Source organism: Gorilla gorilla, chromosome 12 (assembly GCF_029281585.2).
Source record: "Gorilla gorilla gorilla isolate KB3781 chromosome 12, NHGRI_mGorGor1-v2.1_pri, whole genome shotgun sequence".
NCBI classification, from domain to species: domain Eukaryota; kingdom Metazoa; phylum Chordata; class Mammalia; order Primates; family Hominidae; genus Gorilla; species Gorilla gorilla.
In genome coordinates, this window is record NC_073236.2 from 40,064,834 (window position 1) to 40,089,243 (window position 24,410).

The window sequence follows — 24,410 nt, forward strand, 5'->3', positions numbered from 1 at the left end:
GGAGCAGTGACTCTAAATGCTCAGTGTGAGGCATGAGGGTGATATTAAAAGGACAAACTCAATATGAAATCTAGGGAAAAGCTCATGCAACAGCTCATAATGTTGTTGGAGTGAGGCTGTGATTTTATTGCAGTATATTTTGAAAGTGCCATATTTTCAATACATCCAGATTTTATACATCAAAACAGAAAGAAAACAAAAGCTTTTCTTTATTAAGCGTGATTGCCAAATGTTTTGCTTTTGATTTTCAACTTTTAGATTTATTATAAATAATTTGATATAAAGCCAAAATGCCTATGTATATTTTTACCATGGAACTTTGTAAAATTATCTGTAGAGGCTGAATTCTGATATTTAAGCAGGAGGGCTTCCAACTCAATGTGTGTATACAAATTGCACTCTGAGCACCGTACAGAACTAATTGATTATCCATTGGAGGTAATAAAGTCAGTGAATAGATAGTGGAGGGTGAAGCCAGAATCAGGAGAACAACTTTAAATTCGTAACCTATCAGGGGAGGTGTGTCAAATACCTTGCAAAATGCTGTGTGGTTTACCAAGACAGTCGTTCTTCTTGATTTTATTAATATCATTAGTGTATGTGTGTGTGTGTGAGTGTGTGTGTGTTTGCACGTGCACGTGTGTGGCTAGCTACATGCAAGAGAGAGGACTTGAATTTGCTGATGTCCTTTAATGATCAGTTAAACCTATGCTTGCATACATCAAGCTAAAGCCCTACCAAATATTTTTCTAGAACCTAACAGAAAACACAGTGGTTGCTGTATGGAGTTAGCAATTGTGCCTTTGCCCCTGCCAAGCTCCTGGCCTCCTAAGTGCCCGTTACCTCCCTTAGAATTGCAGTGAATAGGGATCTGTGCATGGCAGCTTGCAGCTCTGGGTGTGCACGTTCTCTGCTTCACTTCTGTGTCCTGAAGGCCAGTGTCGTTCTGGCCTCAGCTGCCTTAACTGTGAGTGAGCACAGCACCCTCTCCTCACCCTGAGCACATGGGGAATCCTTGGGTTGCGACATGTGGAAGGACCCTTGGGTTCATGTGTCACCACTGCCCATTTTTTCTCTTCTCACTGGCTTTTCCTTGTCATAAAGCATCCTTTTCCATCACTTTCCCCCAGTCAGTCTTGTGTTTGCCATCTCTCTCTCTCTGGTACCTCTAAGAGGTTCATCATCTGTGCTGCTTTTCTTTCTGTGTCCTCATCCCTCAAATCTCTTTCCTCTTTATGGCATCAACTGTCATTCCTGGGCAGGTGCAAACAGGTTCCATATATTGAGCTGTATACTGTCTTCCCCCGTGACAGCTCTGTGTTTCCAGCTGCGTAAGGGACTGCAGATACACTGGCTGATGTCAGAAAGCATGTTTAAACTCTCCAACCTCCTGGTTCTGTTTTTTCTTACCTTTGTTAGTGGGACTCCTGTATCTTCCACGTTGTTCAGGCTCAAAATCTGGGGTCATTTTATGCCTTCCCTTATCCTCCCTCATGCCAACACCCAATGAGTTGCCAAGTTCTGTGGATTCCTCCCCTCCTGCCCATTCCCACTAACGAGCTGGATGGTAGGGTGACTCCTGCCCTACAATTTAAGGTCAGGTTTTCAGGCTCAGATCCTATCTTGTCCACTTAGGAGCTGGGTGAGGACAGCACTGTCACTCAACCTCTCTGTGCCCGTGTCTCCTCATCTGGGAAATGAGGAGGATAGCGACTTCCTTCCACGACTGTCGTAAGAATCAGCTGGAATTTTCTTTTATACTTTTTTATTGTGGAATATAATGCATATATATGTTATAACGTATGCACATATATGGTAAAGGAACACAGAATATCTGCATCACATAACAAGTCATTGTATAGCAAACACTCATGAAACTACCACCTGGATTAAGAAAAATGCATTGCCTGAAAAACCCCTGGATGTTCTTCCCCGATCCTCCCCTCCTGATAATCATCCCCCCAACTTTTAGGAAAGTCGTTTCTTTGATTTTCTATCTATGCTGATAGTCCTAATAATACAATTTATTTTTGCCTGTTTTTGAGTTTTATATTAAGAGAAGTATATAGTATGCTTTATTTTCTTAGGTGTGGGGGCTTATCAGTGTTTCACTGATATAGCATGTAGCTTAGTTCATTAATTTACGTTGCCGTATCCTAGTCCATTGAATAACTAGGTCACACTTTATCCACTGGGCTATAAATATGTGGTTTGCATTGTTTTGCGTTTGGAACTCTTAACAAAGAATACTGCTATGGAAATTCCTGTTTGTGTGTCTGTGTACCCATGTAGAGGCATCCCTCCAGGATATATCATGAAGAGTAGAATTGCCAGGTGAGAGTCTGTCATTAACATTTCTATATAATGCCATACTGTTCTACAATGTGATTCACCGATATTTACTGATAGGTGATGAAATGGAAACTCCCGGCTTGACATTCAGGGCCTCCTGATCTACTTGTTCCCACTCATTTCCCAGGTGTCACCTTCATCTACCCCACAGAACAGAGAGCCAGATCAGAGACAAACGTGGGTCTTTTGTGAGCTCATATTGTGATGAAGGAGGTGACTTTGAGACAAGTGCAGAAATGTGTGGTAGGTCAGTGAGGACAGGTTGAAAACCTATTTTCACCCAAGCAGAGCCTGCTGGCGTTTCCTCCCTTCTGACTTTCCATTGGCTTACAGCAGAAATGCAGCCTCGCTTAGGCCAGAGACAGAGACTCAGGGTCCACCCCAGAGAAAAGAGAAGCTGTTGTAAGAAGCCTTGGAGAGTCCAGGAGACCTGAAGTGGTTACAACTTAAATCTGTCCCAACCTAGAAGTTTGAGTTCTTTACTGGATAATATAGACTGAAGCTGACCAATGGCGATTTCCATCCCAATACTGACTTGTTGAACTTTTTGAAAGCACTGTGTTCCAAAGGATTCTGAGGCCAAGTCCAAGCTCAGAGGAGCTAATGCTGTGACCAGTTAGTTAACACTTGTGAAGCTTGTGGAGGGATGGAGTCCTTTATCTCCTTTGTTTTAAGCTCATGCTTCTTAAATCCCTTAGTTCCTGGCAATGCTCATTTTATCTCAAATGTAGAGTATTTTGGTTCTGTTGACTTAGTTTTGTTTGTCCTGAGTTTCTAGGAACTTCACCCTTTTAAATCCAAACCTCTTGTTGGTTTACTTGGGGACAGAGCTAAGGTTATAGCTTCTCCATTTGACTTCCTTATGTTTGTTAAAGACACCTCCAGATTTGAATCTTATTTGGTTTTTCTGAAGCAGGGTCTTTAGAAGGTTGTTTAAATTGGGTGTGCTCTTCCGTGAATTCGTGTATTACTTATGCTCACTCACCATCTCAGTTGAAGGCTGGTAGTAGTCAAATGACTCAGATGGTGAATACCACCATTAACCTTTAACAGGACATCCAGTACATCAACAGTGGGCTCCCCATTTATTTCTGTTTCAAAACCCTGAGTCCCTCTGAATGTATTCATTGATGTCCTGTTTCCAATTTCATTCTCTTTTAGCTCGTTTACAGAGCAGAGGGCATGAGTACTCTTGAAGGCAATGAGTGAAGAGCCCGAGAATTTTAGAGCATCACTCCTGTCTATGTGCCAGAGGCTTTCTGAGCCTCATTAGTATTGTGGGCATGGTCTTCTTATCAGGACAGTTAACAAAACCAAGATCTCTGAAACAGACACTAAATATTCCCAGACATGAGTCGTCCCAAAGGGAGAGGTGGCAATGTTACCCCTAGAAAGAATTATAACAAAGGGCAAAGAAGAGTAGAGGATGAGGAAGCAGGAAGGATCTGTCTTATGATTGAAGTGAGAGGTTCTCACAAGTGCCCAGGATTGGATTGGGCACCGGTGTGTAGTGCAGTGCGTCTATACTGGCTGCATTGGGACTTACTCAATGAATTAATTTTTTTGGCACCAAATGTGTTCTTAGTTATTGTGCCATGTATTTAAAGATGTGCAATAGTAAATGAGAAATCTTGGGCCTCAAGATGTTTACAACATGGCGTGGCCTAGGGCAGGTGGCAATAAGCTCTTTAATGAGTATTTTATAGCCACTGTGGAAAACATTGTAGTGGTTCCTCAAAAAACTAAAAATATAACTACCATATGATCCAGCAATCCTACTGCTGGTTATATACCCAGAAGAAAGGACATTAGCATATTAAAGAGATATGTGAACTCCCATGTATATTGCAGCACTGTTTACGATAGCCAAGATGTAGAATCAACCTAAGTGTCCATCAGTGGATGAATGGATAAAGAAATTCTGTCATAGATGCACAATGGAATATTATTCAGCCATAAAAGAGAATGAAATTCTGTCATTTGCAGCAAAGTGGATGGAACTGGAGGCCATTATGTTAAGTGAAATAAGCCAGGCACAGAAAGACACATATTGCATATTTTTACTCATTCGTGAGAACTAAAAAAATTGATCTCATGAAGGTAGAGAGAAGAATGGTGGTTACCAGAGGCTGGGAAGGGTAGTGGTGAAGGGGGGATAAAGAGAGGTTGGTTAATGGTTAAAAGAAAAAAATACAGTTTGATAGTAGGAATGAGATCCAGTGTTTGGTAGCACAACAAAATGACTATAGATAACAATAACTTATTGTATAATTCAGTATAACTAGAGGAATGGATTTGGAATATTCCCAGCACAAAGAAATGATGAATGTTTGAGGAGATGGTTATCCCAATCAACCTGATTTGATCATTACACATTGTATGCCTGTGTCAAAATATTACACATACCCTATAAATATGTGCAACTATTATGTACCTATAAAATTTTTTAAAAATTAAAGTGCTCTAGAGGCTCAGAAAAAAAAACCCTCTTCCTCCCCTCCTCTGCCCACCCCACCATCCAGTGAGGACTGGAGGATGAGGAAAGGGCTGAAGAAGGAAGTGGTGTGTGAGGTGGGTTTTAAGAATGGGGAGGACTTTTGTTCCTGTCTCCCTCTTCCCCTTTTCTAATTCTTTCCTACCTAGAGGGTCTTCTTCGGTGGTATGGGTTTGGGCTGTGGTGAGGCAGAAGCCATGCTGTTCCTTTTCTTGGATGTGTAGGAACATGTTTTCAGGGACTTGAGGTTCCAGAGGAGCTGGTTCTGCTCCTTGGCCATCTCCTGCCCACCACTTAGGCTCGTAATTGCTCTGCAATGTACTCATGAAGCAGGCTAGGGTGTAAACATTCTTTCTGAGACTGTGCCTCTCGCACAGGCACCCAGCCTGGAAATCAATAGCACAGAAAGGATGAGGTGAGAGTTTGGCTCTTGGCCTGTCTTGTGGAGCCAGCCATGCTGGCTTCCAGAGGGGACAACTGTTGGCTCTTTAAGGATGATGGGAGTCCAGCTGTTCAACTTTGAATGGCTGGGAAAGCAGTTACAATATGATTGTAACCAAGAACGGGCAGCAGAACCAGCTGGAGAAGGTGCCCCATGAACAACTCAGGCACCACCTCTGGACAGTCTCATGTTGACTCAGCAGAACCTGGACATGTGTGTTTTGAAAGCAGTTTTCGTCCAGTTGGGTCCATGCTGTGTCTACCACCGGAAACTAGGGCTCTGCAGACTTTTACTCTTATAAGTTCCCAGGAGCTGACTTGTTTCCTAACAACCATGGTGCAGATCAGATTATTCTGCTCCCATACCACTTTTTTGACTTTAAAGAAATGTTTAAGCAGTGCCCTCACTGACATCCAAACCTTTCCATTTGGCATTCATAATGTGATCTGTATTAGTAAAGTATATAATGGACTCTTTGTTTCATTATTATAATTATAATTATTATTTTTTTTGCTGTCATTTGTAGCTCCAGATTTTCGAGCTTACTTGATAGGAGGGCTTATCGCCTTGGTGGCTGTGGCTGTGTCTGTTCTGTACATATACAACATTTTTAAGATCGACATTGTTCTTTGGTATCGAAGTGCCTTCCATTCTACAGAGACCATAGTAGGTAAGTGTGTGTAATCACTGAAAAATGCCTCAAAATTGGTATCCTCTTATACATATACAACGATTTCAAATATACTTTGTCATATTTTACTATGTTGTTGGCAAATTTAGGGAAAGGAATCTCCTTGGAACTGCCTGTGCTTTAGAGAAATGATTTGTCCCTAATCACCAGCATCATTTGGTCAGATAAGGCTTGCAGGCTCGTAGTGATTGAGGAAATATTTGCTAAGCGGCAGGAGGAGATCATCTTCTAAGTCCTGCTGCAACCATGTTACAAAAGTTTCCACGTCCATCCTCCGTCCACTGTGGGAAAGCTTCTCCGAAACCAAAGTGCTCTCCATCCATGATGTGTGCTCAGCACAGTGGGTACTTTCTCAGAATCTGGGTCATGGAGAGGGATGAGCTGCCTGCGGTTGGAGCTCTCTCTAGGCCCTGTACTTGGTGCCTGAAGGGATTTAAATCTTCAACTCTCAGATATGGAGAGAGATCAAACCAAGTTTGAATGTGACTTCTCCACTTACTCCCTATGTAAACTTAGAAAGATGTTTAACTTTCTTCTATTTCTCAGCTATAGAAAGGAATAGAGGAAGGAAGGAAGGAGACAGGGAGGGAGGAAAGAAAGAGAGAGAGAGGGAGGAAGGAAAGGAGAGAGGGAGGGAAAACGGAGGGAAGAAGGGAGTTTCGTCTTAGAAAAGAAACTAAAGAAAGCAGGGGAGAGAGAGGGAGGAGAAGGGAGGAAGGAAAGGAGAGAGGGAGGGAAAACGGAGGGAAGAAGGGAGTTTCGTCTTAGAAAAGAAACTAAAGAAAGCAGGGGAGAGAGAGGGAGGAGAAGGGAGGAAGGGAAAAAAGAAGGAAGGAAAGAAAAAAGAAAGAAACAAAGAAAGGGAAAGTGATTAAATCCTGCTTTTTGACAGTGGGAATAACTGAGTTGAAGTACAGGGAAGCATTCAGTGGGGCCTGGGCCACAGGGCGGCCTCTATTGCTTGTCTGGAGGTCAAAACAAATCCCCAACACCACAGCTGTGGGTTTTAGTCTGTGGGCCTATGTCCTGCCAGTGCTGTTTGGCACAGAAATGCCTCAGTGTGATCCTGACTCTCTGAGAGCCTGGCATTTCCCACCATGGTGCTTGTGACTCTTTATGCTACTTTTGTTTTGTTTTGTTTTGTCTTAGAACAGATACAATCTATTAAGGCCTTGCAAAAGTAATAAATCTGCTCTAAAGTCCCCTAATTAGATGAAAAAATTAACATAAGCTCAAAGAAGACTGGTGCAGCTGATCTGTGTGGAGATGCACGAATTTATACCTTTTAAGTCCAGAGGCCTGAGTGACAAGAGCAGGAAAGGGAGCGAAACTGGTTGTCTGAGAACGTTTTATGGGCCAGCTAAAACATAAAAGAGGTCACTGGCATCAAGTGCTTGCTTTGCACATAAAATACACAGCACAGTTGTTGCCCACATGTTTGATAAAACATAGCTATCCTAACTTGGATTTTTTCCAAATTAAATTTCAGAATTCAGAATTAGCAACCCTGAGCAATGTAGAAAGCGATAAACTCCTTTTTAATGACAAAAGTCATCTGAACCTTAAGTGTCCAGTGCAACCTGAAGTGCTGCTAGTACTGTGGATAGTCCGAATGGGCATGGGGGGGGGGGGGGTCTCTGGTTTTGGCTCTGGCATCTGCAGAGGCCGCCCCGTCTAAGCACACCCATGACTGCTCTCTCCTGCTTGCGTCTTTGAGAAGAAGACAGTTCAGTCCCCCACCACTGATTGTTTTCTGACACAGAGTTGAGTGGTTCAGTTGCTTTCTACTTTTTGACTAACAGAAGCCTGCGTCACTTTACGTATTCTTCCTGGAAGCTCAGGCCCCGTGGTGTGTCTCTCTCACTGTCTCTCTCTCTCACTGACTCTGTCAGTGACTCTCTCACTGAGTCACTGCGACTCCCAGGAGCGTGACTATAGCTGTGACTTATGGGTGTTGTGCAGAGTGTGTGGGGAAGCTGCTAGTGAGGTCGAGTTTAGCAGGAAGAGAAAACAGGAATAGTGACTCACACGGAGTCGCGGGGGCTGGGCAGATGAGAGAGTTAGGCAGCCCCGCCCTCTGCCGAGACTGGGACGCAGCCCAGATTCTGCAACAGTGGGCAGAGGATTTGGCGATGGAGGCTAACAGGCAGCCAGGGGTCCTTTTTTTCTTTATTTTTATTTTGCTTAATTCAGAAAAGTATGTGTGCATTTTGTGATGAAATTCTCTACAGCTCTGTCTACGAGAACTGCCCTGTAATATCTCTGTGTGTTGGCTTTAACAGTGAGCTACTGATGAGATTCTGAGATTAGTCCCAGATCCTGTTTATGTCCTTGTTCCCCTTGAGGATATTTTCTGAGTTAAGTCAGGAAATACCGATTAATGGACGAAAATGAGAAAGAGAGAAATAATGTCCTTCGTAGGGTAAGTCATTTACCCTGACTAGGTTAGCTAAGCTGTATCACTCAATTAATAATTAGGTGTGCATGACTCACCATTTTAGGAGGAGCCATTGACAGCCCTGGCTGAAGTCAGCAAGTTCTGTATCTTCTCTAGCAAGCCACTGGAGCTTTACAAATTCTCCTGGCAGGGGTGCATGTGTGTACGAGGATGGAAGGGTCTGTGTACGGATCTCCTAGAGAGATTTGAAAATGCTTCACCTTACTCCAGATAGGTCTTTGGAGAATGTGCATGTAGGATAGAATGGTTAAAACGAAGACAAGCCAGACAGTTAGAGTGATCAAAGGGAAACCAAGGGGACACTGGGAAAACAAGTCGGGGTAGAGTTAATGACACCTTTAACAATTATTAAAGGTGAATTTGCTTTTCAAGCTAAAGCAAAGGCAATGACAAGATCCACTGTGTGCCGTTCACAACAACCTTTCAGATTTTCATGAGAGAACATGGCTTTTTCCGAGACTAATTTCCAAAGGCAGATTTTTTTTCCCCCATAGGGAGTCCTCATTTCAAAAGGGCATGGTGTAGGGAAGCTTGACTGCAACAACTTTCCCATGGTAAATGTCATAGCGTGTTTTGTGTGGCTTTTCTTCTAGTGTTTTCTGTGCATATTGGGGGTAAACCCACCAAACCTCCTGCAGTTCAGTAAAAGCATTTGCGTGGAGGCCAGATTGAATCTGAATTTTTCACTGTTCTGGTTTCGTCAGGCCTAAAATTTAGCAATATCATATTGAGAGAAAGTAGGGAATTGAATAATCTTTAGACAGTATTTCATAGATATGAATTTATGTGAATGAGCTTTTATATATTATTGCCAAGATCAAGAAGGACATAACAATTTTAAGGGAGTGGAAATAGACTCTGCTTCTTTGCTAGGGTGTGGCAAAGTTCTGGAAGAACACGTGGGACTGGAAATATTGCTGGGGCTACTTTTGGAAAATTCAGACTGACACAGCTGCACAGGACTAGTCAGGGATAAGTTTTGTGAAATTTCCTGCTCCCATTTCTCATTTTAGTCACAGCAAAAGGAGCGGTGGACCTAGGTTTACATCAAGGCTATGCACTCACCAGCTGGGAGACTTTGGAGAGATTGCACAGTCTTGCTGGTCTCAGCTTCCTTACTCATAATTTGGGGATAGAACCATGTCCCACACGGTTGATCATGAGAAAAAAAGCCGGGAAATGTTGAGGTGCTGTTGCCTGGCAAGGCTCTTCAAAACCAGCGGCCTGATGCAAAAAGCAAAAGACTACAACTTGATCTTTTGCTATTAATGTATTGGTCAGTAAATTATGAATTAGTCATTTGAAAGTGACGAAAAGTCACTACGTTTTGAGAACATCAGCAAATTCTATTTCTACTCAAAAGCTTAGTCAGACAGAAAGAAAAAAAAGATGACCAAAAAATTGGGCACATTTGTACATTTTGAATTTTTCAAAGGTGTGAGACTTTCTTCCTACTCAAATGTCTTCTGATCCTGAAGTTGGAGAGTAACAAGTACCTATATCCTCAGACACTTTGTTTAGAAACAGGGAACAGGGAACATTCGCAAAAGAGAGAATACACTTAGCACACAAGGTTTGTTTGTTTTAAAAATCAGAAACAGTAGGAAAAAAGAGAAACAGATTGAGAGAAGAGAGATAACTAGTGGCAGGGTCTGGGACAAGTGGCAATAAGCCTGCATGTCTGCTGTAGTTTAGAATAGACCAGGAAATACTGTATTTACCAGAGAGGTTATTCTCTGTGGTGAACCGAGCATCAACTCACCCAGCCCTTCATCAGAAACCAAAGGATTAATATGATCACATTTTTAAATGGGAAAATTGAATTCCTTCTCCAAAAGTTCAGAAACAGGAAACTTATGAAATGTTTCTTTTCCCATTTTCTATCTACGGAAAAAAAATCCTCTGGCTTTGGAAAGTCAAATGTGTGCTATGAAATTTCACACAGAAAAGTATCCACTTATTTGAGCGGTGGCCCTGATCGGTGACCTTTATGATTCCACAAGGAGTTTCAGCTATGTTGGGTTTTTGCCAATTCAAGACACAAATTAGTTATCCCTTTTGTACCTGCCCTGTGATCCCACTTTAAAAAGCTGAGTCTGATCTCAGATTCATCCCCAACATAGATATAAGCTCTTTGAGCCTCCGTAAAATCAAGCTTCATTTGGATATTCGGTGAGCACTGATGAAGGCCTCCTCTGCACCCGGTCCTGCTCCAGTGGCTGAGGGCAGGGCAGGGAGCCAACAAAGTCTCCACTCTTACACAGCTTCCTTTCATGATGGGGTGGGGAGGCAGACAAGGAGTGTGCACGTGTGTGTGTGCATGCGTGTGTATGACTACATGTGCAAGCATGGGTGTGCATGCATGTGCATGCGTGTGTGTTTGTGTTACCATTCTCCATAAGAGATGGCCAAGAATGGTGAGCAGGGACCCGAAGGTCAGCAGTGGTTGGTGTGAGAATTGATGGAATGAGAAACGGTGTTATGTAAACTGTCAGGATCTGTGCACATTTTCATTACTATTATTTGGACGAAAGCTAGAAGAATACAAGGTTTTCCTTTCCCTTATTAATCTTAAAATCACCTCTTTCTGCAAGTCTGCTCATCCAACAAACTCTCATATAAAGGGAATAGAAAAGGACACAACCCCTTTCTAGTACCTACTAGGCTGTCTGAGTTTCTAAACAGCCCAAAGCTCGAAATCGCGTTGTCCAGTGAGATGCCCACACTTACCTCTTCTTCCACTCAAGCCCTCTGGCCCTGCTGAAGATCCTTATTCATTCACAGGATTCCTGAGTAGGGAATTATTCCTCCTTCCATGCCCTTCTGAAGCAGCTCCCCTGCAAGCCTGTTTACCATCCACTCTTAGACCCTCACTTTTTTTCCCTAAACTCTCCCACCCTTTAAAATCCAGGAGCTCCAGCCTGGCCAACATGGCGAAACCCCGTCTCTGCTAAAAGTACAAAAATTAGCCGGGCCTGGTGGCGGGCGCCTATAATCCCAGCTACTCAGGAGGCTGAGGCAGGAGAATCGCTTGAACCTGTGAGGTGGAGGTTGCAGTGAGCCAAGATGGTGCCACTGCACTCCAGCCTGAGAGACATGAGTGAGACTCCATCTAAAAATAAAATAAAAAACTAAAATAAAATAAAAAAAAAATCCAGGAGCGGTCCCATGTTCATTGTGAATTTTTTTTCAAGAACTCCAGACCATGGGGATTTTTGTTTCTTGCTGTCTTTTCTGTTCGTTTGACTCTCGTCGCCTCGTAGAGTCTTGTGTTGTTTAATTTCTGTGCATGTGAATGGTCTGCCCAGTGAGGTCTTGTTCATCTCTTCATTGGCCAATGCAGGGGCTGCTTTTGAGGTTGCTCAATAAATACTGATGACGACGACATGCGCCATTGGGTTGACTTCTCTCAACGGCACTGCAGATTACTAGAGTCTGCTCAATTGCTTTTTCTCTTGTTTGACAGATGTGAGTCTGTGGGTTTGTAGTGATGGAATTTACTGGTGGGCCTGAATCAAGAAGGAGTCATCCAGTTTTGCCTGGTGCGGTTAGGACAGTGCTTCGTCATACAGGACACACAGAGGGTAACATGGGTAAATGGCTAGAGTTTCCTGCTTTTTTGTTTGTTTATTTTAGAGATCCTTTTTTTGTTTGTTTTAGAGATGTGGTCTTATTCTGTCATCCAGGCTGGAGTGCAGTGGCGTGATCATAGCTCACTGCATCCTTGAACTCTTTTTTTTTTTTTTTTCCGAGACACAGTTTTGCTCTTGTTGCCCAGGCTGGAGTGCAATGGTGTGATCTCGGCTCACTGAAACCTTCCCCTCCCAGGTTCAAGCGATTCTCCTGCCTCAGCCTCCTGAGTAGCTGGGATTGCAGGTGCCCACCACCATGTCTGGCTAATTTTTTGTATTTTTAGTAGAGACAGGGTTTCACCATGTTGGCCAGGCTGGTCTTGAACTCCTGACCTCAGGTGATCCACCTGCTTTGGCCTCCCAAGGTGCTGGGATTACAGGCATGAGTCACCTTGCCTGGCCACATCCTTGAACTCCTAAGCTCCCATTTCAGCCTCCTGAGTAGCTGGGATTTCAGGCCTGAGCTATCATGCCTGGCTAACTTTTTGAAAATTATTTTCTTTGGAGAGTCTTGTTATGTTGCCAAGGGTAGTCTTGAATTCCTGGCCTCAAGCTATCCTCCTGCTTCAGATTGTTTATTACAGCCATGCACCACTGCGCTGGACGAGTCTCCTGCCTAATTCTCATTTCTGGCCACATCACAGGGAGTGGTGGACTTAGCATCAAAAGATATGGGGTAGGGGTAGGGTTAGGGATTGCACATGTGATGCAGCCTACCCAGCCTCAGCTTCACTCTTGAGCATTGGGGATAAGACCACCTCCCTCAGGGGTCCATTTGTGAGAGGAGATGATGTCCCTTGGCAGCCCCTGGCACCAAGTCAGCCAACTGGGCACTCAGAAGTCATGGAACCCAGGCCAAAGGACACCATGGTAGCTGCTCAGGCTTCCGGTTTGTTAACATGAGGGAATTTGGTAGCAACAATTCCACGAGCTTGTCCAATTCGTTTTCAGATGGGAAGCTGTATGATGCCTATGTCTTATACCCCAAGCCCCACAAGGAAAGCCAGAGGCATGCCGTGGATGCCCTTGTGTTGAAGATCCTGCCCGAAGTGTTGGAGAGACAATGTGGATATAAGTTGTTTATATTCGGCAGAGATGAATTCCCTGGACAAGGTGGGTTTTAAGTGAGGTATAAAAATAACAAATAAAAGAGGGAAAGCGACCCCTCTGTTCCTCCACTTTACTAATGGCGGTGACTCTGCCTGCCTTCCCCACGGAACCACAGAAAGTCTATGACCAGCACCCCCTGCCCGTCAGCCCCCAGCCCCCAGCCAAGGAGGTTAGGCCCAAGCTCTTTGCCTGCTCTAGGCTCCTCCCTGCCGCGCAGTGCCTGAGATTCCTGCTTGCAGCAGCACGTGTCTCACTTTGAGTGAGGATATGGTTAAGCCATTCACAGAAACAGGTGGCGAGTGATGTAGTGGTGGATAAAGGACTGAAAGGTGGCGAGTGGTCATTTGCCCTCACGTCCCTGAGATGAACTGCTGGGTGTTTTCCATCGGTTTGAACAATGTAAATCAGGTCATGCTTAAAGCTGATTTTATAAACCTTGACCCTACTTGCCCCTCCCCTCCCTAAATACAATGGAAGTTTTAGTGTACTTTTCCCATTTGATAGGAAGGTGGCTTTGGACAGTTCAGTTAACTTCTCTCAACCTCAGTTGTCTCATCTGTAAAAATGGGAATGGGGTGGTTCCCTGACTCAGATGAGAGAACTGAATGAGAAAACCTGAGAAGGGGCCCCCGGCATGGAGCTCAGCACACTTTAGACACTCACACAACAGTGCCTTCCTGTCCCTTTGTTCTCCTTCTTGGAAGGCTATACAGCAAAATGGCTGAAATCTGAAATAAACATTCTTTTCTAGTCACCAGTAAATACCAATTCACTCACTTGTTCAACAAATATTTACTGAAAACCTCTATGTGATGGACAGTATTCTAGGCACTAGAAATATGAAAATCAGCCAAGCAGAAGGGTCTGTCCTCAGGGAGGTTCCAGTCTATTATTTCCTATGAGAGGCAACCGTAGACTGAATAGCATCTGCAGAGCTGGGTATTTAGAGAACCCTCCCTTTCCCAAGCAATCATCAGGGCATGTTATTTGGTTTCTAAATTACTCACATAAATCCTGGTCATTTAAATAACTTTAAAGAACAAAAGGAAAACACAGATTCAAGATTAATGCAACATTTCAGCTAACTACATTTTCCTATCCTTTTAAAATCTATTTTTAAAAACGTGTTCATCTGCTAATATACACCAGACCTTCAGCTAGTCTGAGGATACAGAGTTAGGAACCATCAGATACTTGCTGGCCAGGGAAAGTGACATACAAAGAAACCACATGCAAAACATGATTCATGACTATAGAGGACCAAGGCTTCAGGGAAAGCCACAAAGGCTTCACAGAAGAGGTGAAAAATATTAAAAAAAAGAAAAAAACCCCAAAACTTGTATTAATCCATTCCTGACTAAGTCATGTTTATTTTAAAGTCCATTTTTGGCCAGGCAAAGTGGCTCACACCTGTAACCCCAGCACCTTGCGAGGCCGAGGTGGGCAGATCACTTGAGGTCAGGAGTTCGACACCAGCTTGTGGTAAAACCCCGTTTCTACTAAAAATGCAAAAATTAGCTGGGCGTGGTGGTACGTGTCTGTAATCCCAGGTACTTAGGAGGCTGAGGCAGGAGAATCGCTTGAACCTGGGAGGTGGAGGTTGCAGTGAGCTGAGATTGCATCCCTGCACTCCAACCTGGGCAACACAGTGAGACTTCATTTCAAAAAAAAAAAGTCAATTTTCTCCTGGCCTGTTTCAAATATTCTCACTAGCATTAAGACCCGGACTGTTTTAATTGTGAGTTCTTCTGAGCCTTCTTTCTTTATTTCCAGCCGTGGCCAATGTCATCGACGAAAACGTTAAGCTGTGCAGGAGGCTGATTGTCATTGTGGTCCCCGAACCGCTGGGCTTTGGCCTGTTGAAGAACCTGTCAGAAGAACAAATCGCGGTCTACAATGCCCTGATCCAGGACGGGATGAAGGTTATTCTCATTGAACTGGAGAAAATCGAGGACTACACAGTCATGCCAGAGTCAATTCAGTACATCAAACAGAAGCATGGTGCCATCCGGTGGCATGGGGACTTCACGGAGCAGTCACAGTGTATGAAGACCAAGTTTTGGAAGACAGTGAGATACCACATGCCGCCCAGAAGGTGTCGGCCATCTCCTCCGGTCCAGCTGCCGCAGCACACACCTTGCTACCGCACCGCAGGTGAGCGGGTGGGAGGACACGAGGTTCGTCACGCACTGATGGAGGGTCTATCATTGCGCGGTGGCTCACAGCTGGAGGAGGACACATTTCATCAGGGCCGTCTGCTCTGAAGCTGGCAGTTGCGTACTAGTGAGAGGGTCTGTTGTGTTTGTTGTCATTTGTTTGCTTCGATCAGAGCTGCTTCTTCAGGGAAACACACGGCTTCTGCAGAAGGCCCTCTTTAGCCTATGGGCTTATTGACACATGCCCACTCACTGAGGCCTGGATGGATACAGCACTTGGGCCCCTTGAGAACAGGACATGGAGGGTTTTAGAAATGGCAGTGGACATGCCCAGAAGTTTGCCCATGATGTGGCACCCATAGAGTCTGAGATGGGAGCCTGTGCTGTTGGGGGACCACAGGAGGGCAGTCTAGCGCCAGGAGAGGGTTGGGAAGGACAGCAGTATTTGTCCACGCCTGTCCAGTGTCCTCAGGGCTCCATGCTCAGGGGTCATTTGCTGTGTCTGAGTCTCTCTCACTCTGTCAGTGCAGACAAAGAGCTGCAAACACAGCCTTAGCACTTTGCTTCCAGAAGCAAGTTAAAAGTCACCTAGACCAGTGGGGACCCACAGGAGTGGCCGTGACTGCCTCTTGGTCACCCTTCCATGTTTGAGAGGCTTTATCTGTCAAACTAAAGCAAGCAGGAATTCCTTTTCTCTCTCTTTTAGACACATGTCAACCAGAATTCTGAGCAGCCTGTGAGAGACGCAATTAGCACACAGACGATAGAATTATAGTCCAAGCAAGGCAAAGTCAGTTTCCAATAAGCCAGTGTGCCCTTGTCACAGGCCAATTTTTAACTTAATGATGAAAGGTTTTTAATACTAAAAATTAGCTGTAAACCCTCATCACTTTTTTCCAAGACCCTGGCCTGAGGGAATTAGGCATAGCTCAACCTTCTGAAGCTGTGGGTTGTTGACACTGAGACTTAGTAAGCAGTCAGTGGGGGCTGGAAGGGAGTCAGCCCTGAGAGCCAGCCGGCAGGGGCGAGAGGGGGAGCCAGAGGGTGTCAGGAGACCTGTGGCCCTAGGATGGCGTGGGGAGCAGGGTGGGTTAGGAGGTGCTGTGCCCTCGTTCACAGGCCATGGGTGGTGCCCAGTGTGGGATGGACTTTCAGGTGCTAAGGAACCCGCTCCTGTCTTTGAAGAATTTATGTTCCAAGGTGACCTCACATTACACATTTGTTTAGCATCCTATGGAGGCCTCGACTTGACATCGGTCCACTCTTTATTTAACATTTGCTTTTTAAAATTTTTATTTCGGTAAACTATATGAACATAAAATTCACCATTTTAACCCTTTTTAAGTGTATAGTTCAGTGGCATTAAGTACATTCACACTGTTGTGCGGCCTTCACCACCATCCATTCCAGAATTGTTTCATCCTCTCAAGCTGAAATTCTGTGCCCATTAAGCTATGCCTCCCTATTGCCTTCCCATTGCCTTCCCATTGCCTCCCCATTGCTCTGAGGTAGGACATAAAATACATTTTAAGAATAACAGCATTAAAAAACGGCTACTATAATTCATTACTACTATTACGTTTTTGATACTTTTCAATAAAAAGAAAGTAGTGACACATATTGGAAAGAGGGAAGCTTTTTGACTTATAAAACTCCAGTGAAAGAATTCACCAACAGTGCTGGTCTCCGGGAAGTCAGAGGTTTCCAGAAAATACCTTTTCTTCTGACGGGTCAGCTTTCTATTTTGCGGACAGCCTCGACTGATGTCCTGTGAGTGTGGTCATTCATTTATAAATAATTAATTGCTAGAGAATCCATTTTCTAAAATTCACAGGCACACCCTTCAGAGAGGACACGTCCCTGCACCTCTCCCACTCTCCCCGCACTGTGGCTGCCTCTGGCTGCCTCCATCCTGCAGAGGGAAATGGCTGGGAAGGAAGGGGGAAGGGTGCTGAGATGCCCTCAAATCTGAATGGGGTGGGTGTATTCCCCAAATCCTCACCAAACCACGAGCCAGTGACCACTCACCCTTTGCGGTCCAGATCTTACTGCGCCGGGGTTAATCAAGTGGCCAGAGGTGGTGCCCACTGCCCTCAGGGGGTTTCCTGGCGTGGCCTGGTCTCACATGCACTCCACAGAAGGAAGGTCGAAGCGTCCTGAGCCAGCCTGCAGCCACCCTGCCCACTCCAGCACTGCAGGCAGCCTTCAGAGACCAGCCCAGAGAAGAGAATGGCAGCGAGTGAGGGGACAGAGTGCAGAACAGATCAGTAACGCCCATTTTCCTCTTGGGTGCAACAGGAGAAACAGCCTGTTTTAATTAAACTAGCAAATCCTCCATGAGGAATAACGACTCCCATGTTGGAGAGAGAAATCGAGAAGCAAAGAAACTTTTTAAAGTTCTACTAATTCCTAATGAAACAATAGGGATGCAGTGCAGCAAGAATACAAATAATTGAAGTAGCCCGGCATCACCGCTGACATGTAGGCAGGTTGGCAGGTAACAGCTCCGCTCATGGTCTCAAGTCCAAATTTGTATAAGAAAGGAGGTTTAAGAGTTCAACAGCTAAGGGACAAAAAGGTAGTTTATAGGAAAGCTGAAGGCCACCCTCAATTCTCTCCCGTTTCTCCAGCTGGGCTTGGTGCAAATATGAGGTCAATGGGGTCCTATCCCTAGTCCTTGGGGGTGGGCTCCAGAATTCTACTCCAAGCAAAGTGAAGTCAGTTTCCAAGGAGCCAGTGTGCCTTCATCGCAGGCCAATTTATAATTTAATGATTCACAAAGTTTTTTAATACTATGAATTAGCTGTAAACCCTCATCACTCCTTTCCAAGACCCTGGCTTGAGGGAATTAGAGACTCCCCTGGGAATCCCCAGGGACTGACCTGGAGGTAGGGCTGCAAGCAGAGATTGGACCAGAGAGGTGAAATACAGGTGCTGAGTCGCTGGGTTACCTTTACATTCGCCTTCCCATAATGACTGAGTCAGCCACAAAACCCACTACCTTTGGTATCTCCCCTCAAATACCCTGAGTCGGCTCGTGAGAGAGGCCCTGGGAAAGACCCAGTCACATTAAATAAAGGGACCGGGAAGGTGTGGTCTTTCCCCGGAGGACCAAGCAAGATGAAGATATACATGTGAAAAGTGCTTGGCAAACCGTGGGATGCCGTGAGGAGCTGGCCTGCCAAAATATGGAATGTGCTCAGGGAGCCTCGGTCCCTGGGGCCCCCCACACCCATCAGCACCCCATAGTGACGCAGACCACTTCCTGCCACGTCATGGTTGGTTGACCTTTCCTCGGCACTTGGTCCTGTTTTTTATGTATAAACTTCCCTCCAACACATGCTTGTTTGGTATTGATCTGGGGCTGTGTAAAGTGGAAAATTCCTTCCTGGTTTCCTTGAAGAACAGAGGCTGTTCCAGATGAGGTCTGGAGTGAGCTACAGAGGGTGATGCTGGCTTTAGGAGTGGTGGCTGCTGGGTCTGAATGTTGAGGCCACACATCTCCAGTAGTAGTATTATTCTGGAAGATGGGAACTCTGTGTGTGGATGTCCCCTCCCATACACCCAGGGACTTCTGAGAAACGCTGCTGTTCACTAATACAATTCCACCCTCATCTCCCAGGCTGTCCCTGGAGAGGAGCTCTCCACTTGAGAAGGACCTCAGAGCCCTGGCTCTTGTCATCCAAATTCACCTTTCCTCTGGGGCTCTTATAGGAAAGGTGAGAGTTGCCACTGCTCACCTGTGATCCTCTGGCATAACCACCTTGCAAAGATAACCCAAGAGAAATGGAAGCCTCAGGGATATACCACCAGATGAACTGACGGCAAGGTAGAGGTTTTCGCATTCCCATGGCAGGTTTCCTCATCAGCCCCCATCTCCCACCACATCAGAAAAGGAGTAAATAGATCTTTCCTGATTTCAGGCCCAGAACTAGGCTCAAGAAGAAAGAAGTGTACTCTCACGACTGGCTAAGACTTGCTGGACTGACACCTATGGCTGGAAGATGACTTGTTTTGCTCCACATCTCCTCATTCCTACACCTGTTTTCTGCTGCAGGATGAGGCTAGGGTTAGCATTCTAGACACCCAGTTGAGCTCAGGCGTAGAGAAGAGGAGGATGGGATAAGAGCTGGGGCCATCCCCATGTCATGGTGGGTGAGAGCTGGGGCCATCCCCGTGGTCATGGAGGGTGAGAGCTGGGGGTTATCCCCATGGTCATGGAGGGTGAGGGCTGGTGGGGGGAGGCATCCCCACGTCATGGTGGGTGAGAGCTCGGAGCATCCCCATGTCATGGTGGGTGAGATCTGGGGGTCATCCCCATGTCATGGAGGGTGAGGGCGGGTGGTCATCCACATGGTCATAGTGGGTGAGAGCTGGGGGTATCCCTACATCATGGTGGGTGAGAGCTGGGAGCATCCCCATGTCATGGTGGGTGAGATCTGGGGGGTATCCCCACGTCATGGTGGATGAGAGCTGGGGGAATCACCATGTCATGGTGGGTGAGATCTTGGGGGATCACCTGTCATGGTGGGTGAGAGCTGGGGGGATCACCTGTCATGGTGGGTGAGAGTTGGGATTCATCCCCATGTCATGGTGGGCTGAGCCCACATGGAAGCCTGTGCTTGGACAGCGTATGCCCTTTTCTCTGTTTTTCCACAATGAACAATTAAACTGTAAATGTTAAAAATATCAGTAATTTGTGAAATAAATTTTATTCTCATTTGAGCAACATAAATCACAATTTTGTTTGTTTACCATGCCTGTCAAAATCACAAACATTTTCTTATCAGTTTAAATAATGAAAACTGATTTCTGCTAAAATCATCTGACAATTAGCTTGTCAACATTCAAATATTTTTCACTTTAAATCCACTACCTTCGTGGTGTGGTCCACTGAAAAGCTGGGCAAAACCCAATCTGTGATTGAGGCTATAGAGAAACATGAGGGTCATGCGCAATAGCTTTTTTTCCCCACACTTAGTAGATGGACTGTTTCTCAGTCTGACAGCCACCAAAGCTTTATGTCCTGATGAATAGTTTCGTCCTTTCATCCTCTCTGATGGCCTCGTTTCTCCAAATTTCTTTTTGAGACAGAGTTTCGCTTTTGTCACCGAGAATGGGATTCACAAGCATGAGCCACCGAGCCCGGTCAAGGCTTTCATATTTTTAAAACTTTGAAGTACAATGAGAAACATAATTTAGTAAGCAACTCAGTATGCACACACGGAATGGAAAAAGCTCTGTTCTATGTTATTTGTTCTATTTTGTTCAAGTCTAGCTCAATTTTTCAAAATGCTGGTCACAGCTCGCCAACTTGTTTTAATAACCAACTTATGCCTTTCCACTGCAATCTGGAGAGCTCAGCCTCTCAGGCTGCTGGTCCCCCTGTCAATCACGATACTTTGGCTACTTTGCTTTCTTCAATCAACAAGGCTTTATCAAGAACTTATGGTTCTTTTAATTATCTGACTTCCTGGTCAATCAGCTTTGTTTGTGGTTTTAAATGACCACAGGATAGTAGAAGTGAACATAATTTCCTGCCTGTGTAAAAGGATGACATCAAGAGGAAAAGAAAGCAGCTCACTGGGTGAAGAACCTTGAGAAAGAGATGAACATTTCCTCTCTTGAGACACAGGACAAACAAGGTCACGCCTGAGCTCGGCCAACGAGGACTTCGGTGCCTGCCTACGGCGCCATTGCGCCCTCTAGTGGCTGCTGAGGAACCGCTGTCCAGCCCGAAGCTCACAGAGCCCCGTTGAGGCTGCCGCAACCTACCTAGGCAGCCAGAATGGAGCCTTACAGGTGGGCGGGCATCCCGGGGGGCACACATTACCTTCTCGGGGCTCTCCAACTTAAGGCCAAAGATATCTTTTTTCTTTTTCGGCTGCTGAGAAGGTGGAGATAGTGCCATTTTCGAATGTGTTCCTAACTCTTGGGCTTCTGAGACTGCCGCAGTCTGTCCAAGGGTGGTGAGTGGGGATTAGCAGGCCCTGTTTACTGTGTGCTCGCAAGAGGGGACTGCGGTCATAGGGATTTCAGAGAGGTGGCCCTGGCGTCGGGTCCCTGGACTCCAGTCACAACTCAACCACTTGCTGAGGGAGTATGCTAGCTAAATCCCTCGTGCAAGTCAAAAACCCTGTGCCCCAGTTTCTTCCTCTGTAAAAAAGGGATAATACAATGTTGGTATCCTTATTGCCCAATGCAAAAAGGGCCAGAGAATATGAACAGGACATTTACAAAGTAAGGATTAATTCGTACAAAAGCCCGGTGAACGGAAAATGTGTGTAACATCACAAATGATCTGATGCCGCCAGGTAGGGGAGCATTTACCATGTGCCAGACCCTAAGCTAAGCTCTTTAAGTACATTATCTCATTAACAGTCAATTATCCTATATCCTCTCCATTATAAAATGAAGAAAGTAAGTGTGTAAGAGATTAGATAACCCACCCAGGGGTAACACAGTTGTTAGACATGGCCCCAGGGAAGTGTATCACTGGCTGGGTATTTCACGATGTTACAGCATTCCTTTTAAATTGTTAGGCATGATAATGGTAGCATTGTTATGTTTCTAAAAGCATCTTATGTGTTAGAGGTGACATGCTGAAACATTTGTGAATGAAATTCTATGATGTCTCGGATTTACTTCAAAATAATCCAGTGCAGGGAGTGGTGGAGGACATGAGTTTGTGAAACAAGACTGTCCACGAGTGAAGTTCATTCATAAAAACATAGAGCAGTTAAAAAAAGTTTCAAAAACAAAGAAACTCTCAACCCTCAGACACTTACGCAAGTCTGCTGTGAAATAAGACATCCTGGCTATTCTGAAGAGCCGGATGAAACTAGGGATGGAGTTTTGTTTTCAAAATATAAACAGCTTTTTCCTCCCTGATTATTTGCTCATTGGGTAAATTTATGAAAACAGGAAGTTATAAAAATATTCATTATCCTTTTGGTGTATATATGAATATTCACATAGATTTGATCTTGCAATACCAATCTTAGATTTATGAATTGCGTTAGTCAGGGTTTTCTAGAGAAACAGAATCAATATGACTTTTATATATATACAAAATTAAGAACTGTCTCCCATGATCATGGAGGCTGAGAAGACCTACAATCCACTCTCTGTGGGCTGGAGACCCAGGAAGGCCAGTGAAATATTTCTTTAGTTGGAGTCCAACACCCTGAGAACCAGTGGCGCTGACGATATAAATCCCGGTCTGAAGGCAGAAGATGAGATGGTTCAGCTCAAGCAGTGAGTGAGGCAGATTTTGAAAAGGGGTGGAGAAGAATTCCTCCTTCTTCTGCTTTTTGTTCTATTCAGGCCTTCAAGGGATTTGGATGATGCCCACCTGCTCTGGGGAAGGCTTACTGTCTTACTGAGTCCATTGATTCCTGTGCTAATCTCCGCTGGAAACACCCTTACAGACACGTCCATAAATAATGTTTAATCTGGGCATCCTTCAGCCCAGGCAAGTTGACATATAAGGTGAACCATCACATGGATGTTTAGGTTTGTTCTATTTGTTACTTTTACAAACAAAGTGCATTCATCTGATCATTTGCCTTAGATAAATTACTGGAAATAGAAGAATTTATCTTTTAAATAGATCTATTTGTATCTGATCATTTGATGCATTCTTCCAAATTTCCCTCCGGAAAGCTTGTACCAGTTGTGACTCCCACCAATGCTGGCTGAAGATGTCAGAAAGCAAAACATATTCTAAGGTGTTCCAGGCTCAAGCCTGAGTTCCTAGTTTGGTAATGACACTGGGGAATTTCTTGTTTTATATATTTTTTGTGCATTTCAAAAGAAACGATCAACAAGCTGTGATGGGATGTTTTTGGTCTTGAAGGACCTAGTAACACACTTCTCTGTTTCAAGGTGTGGCTGTGCAATTCCCAGCCCCACTAGTCCCCTGTCTTGCATGTTTATCCATTGTACCTTCTCTGCTGCTGGTGATTCTCAGTAGGGCATGTTCTCAAGCAGGCCTCCCTAGGGGTGGATGGTGCCATTGCTTCCATCCAGTTGGATGGATCCTAAAAACTTAACAGGCCATAACACAGGGGTGGAGAAAGCTCAGAGCTCCAAACAAAAGGGGAGAACCATCTGGCCTTTCCCAGTACCTACTCTAGTAGAGCAGGTTAATTAAAAACAGTAGCAACCATAAGACCTGACTGGTGTTATCTCTTTTCCCAGCCCCAACCAAGGCAAAACAACAAAAAAAGCCCATACTGAGTCTCAGGGTCTTTTGTGTTTATGATTCCCATGTGTGTGGTCCCAGAGAGAAAGAGGATGGAGGAGGCAGGGGCTTGAGGTCAGCAGGCTGCAGTGGAGAGCTGCTTTCCTGTGAGGAGGCTGAAGTCCCCTAAAACGAAGAGAAAGCTTGGGATGTTGGGCTATTCCCGACCCTGCTTTCATGTCACTCTCTCTGATTTCATTTCACATATCACAGTTGACAGGGCACAGATACTCTCGAGACTTTTTTTTTTTTTTTTTTGAGATGGAGTCTCGCTCTGTCACTCAGGCTGGAGTGCCGTGGCATAATCTCGGCTCACTGCAACCTCCACCTCCTGGGTTCAAGTGATTCTACTGCCGCAGCCTCCCAAGTAGCTGGGACTACAGGTGCATGCCACCACACTCGACTAATTTTTGTATTTTTAGTAGAGACAGGGGTTTCACCATGTTTGCCAGACTGGTCTCAAACTCCTGACCTCAGGTGATCTGCCCACCTCGGCCTCCCAAAGTCCTAGGATTACAGGCATGAGCCACCACACCAGGCTCTAGAGACATTTCTAAAGGGGATGCTTGGAATCTTGAGAAGCCTGTAGGTCTTCTTGTAGGCAATCAATTATCTGCTCATTGAAGTAAGAAAGCCAAGTACTTGATTGGGGGCAGGTGGGTGGGCAATGGTAGGACATTTACTCCCAGCCCCCATGCTTGAAAATCAATTCTCTTTCCAGTTTTCCAACTTTTCTGTTTCAAGCAACATCAGTCAGGTGTCAGAATGCCCACAAAGCTTTTCTGATTGAATGAGTAATAGGTAGGCTCTATTTTATTCTGTGTGAAAAT

The 24,410-nt window shown here is 44.9% G+C and overlaps 1 protein-coding gene across 9 annotated transcripts in view; it reads left to right on the forward strand.

The window, feature by feature from the left end:
- Window positions 1-20,070, forward strand: part of IL1RL2 (interleukin 1 receptor like 2) — a 53,021-nt gene extending 32,951 nt beyond the window's left edge. For 6 of the 9 annotated variants that reach the window (XM_004031523.5, XM_004031524.5, XM_063695666.1 and 3 more), the window contains 4 exons: window positions 5,815-5,958; window positions 13,021-13,182; window positions 14,953-15,333; window positions 19,259-20,070. In XM_004031523.5, the coding sequence (XP_004031571.3) occupies window positions 5,815-5,958; window positions 13,021-13,182; window positions 14,953-15,333; window positions 19,259-19,308 (737 nt within the window). In that variant the 3' untranslated portion in view covers window positions 19,309-20,070. Of the gene's footprint in view, window positions 1-5,814; window positions 5,959-13,020; window positions 13,183-14,952; window positions 16,954-19,258 lie in introns of those variants that run through there. The other 3 variants (XM_055378372.2, XM_063695665.1, XM_063695668.1) reach the window with 1 other exon arrangement.
- Window positions 20,071-24,410: the final 4,340 nt, after the last annotated feature.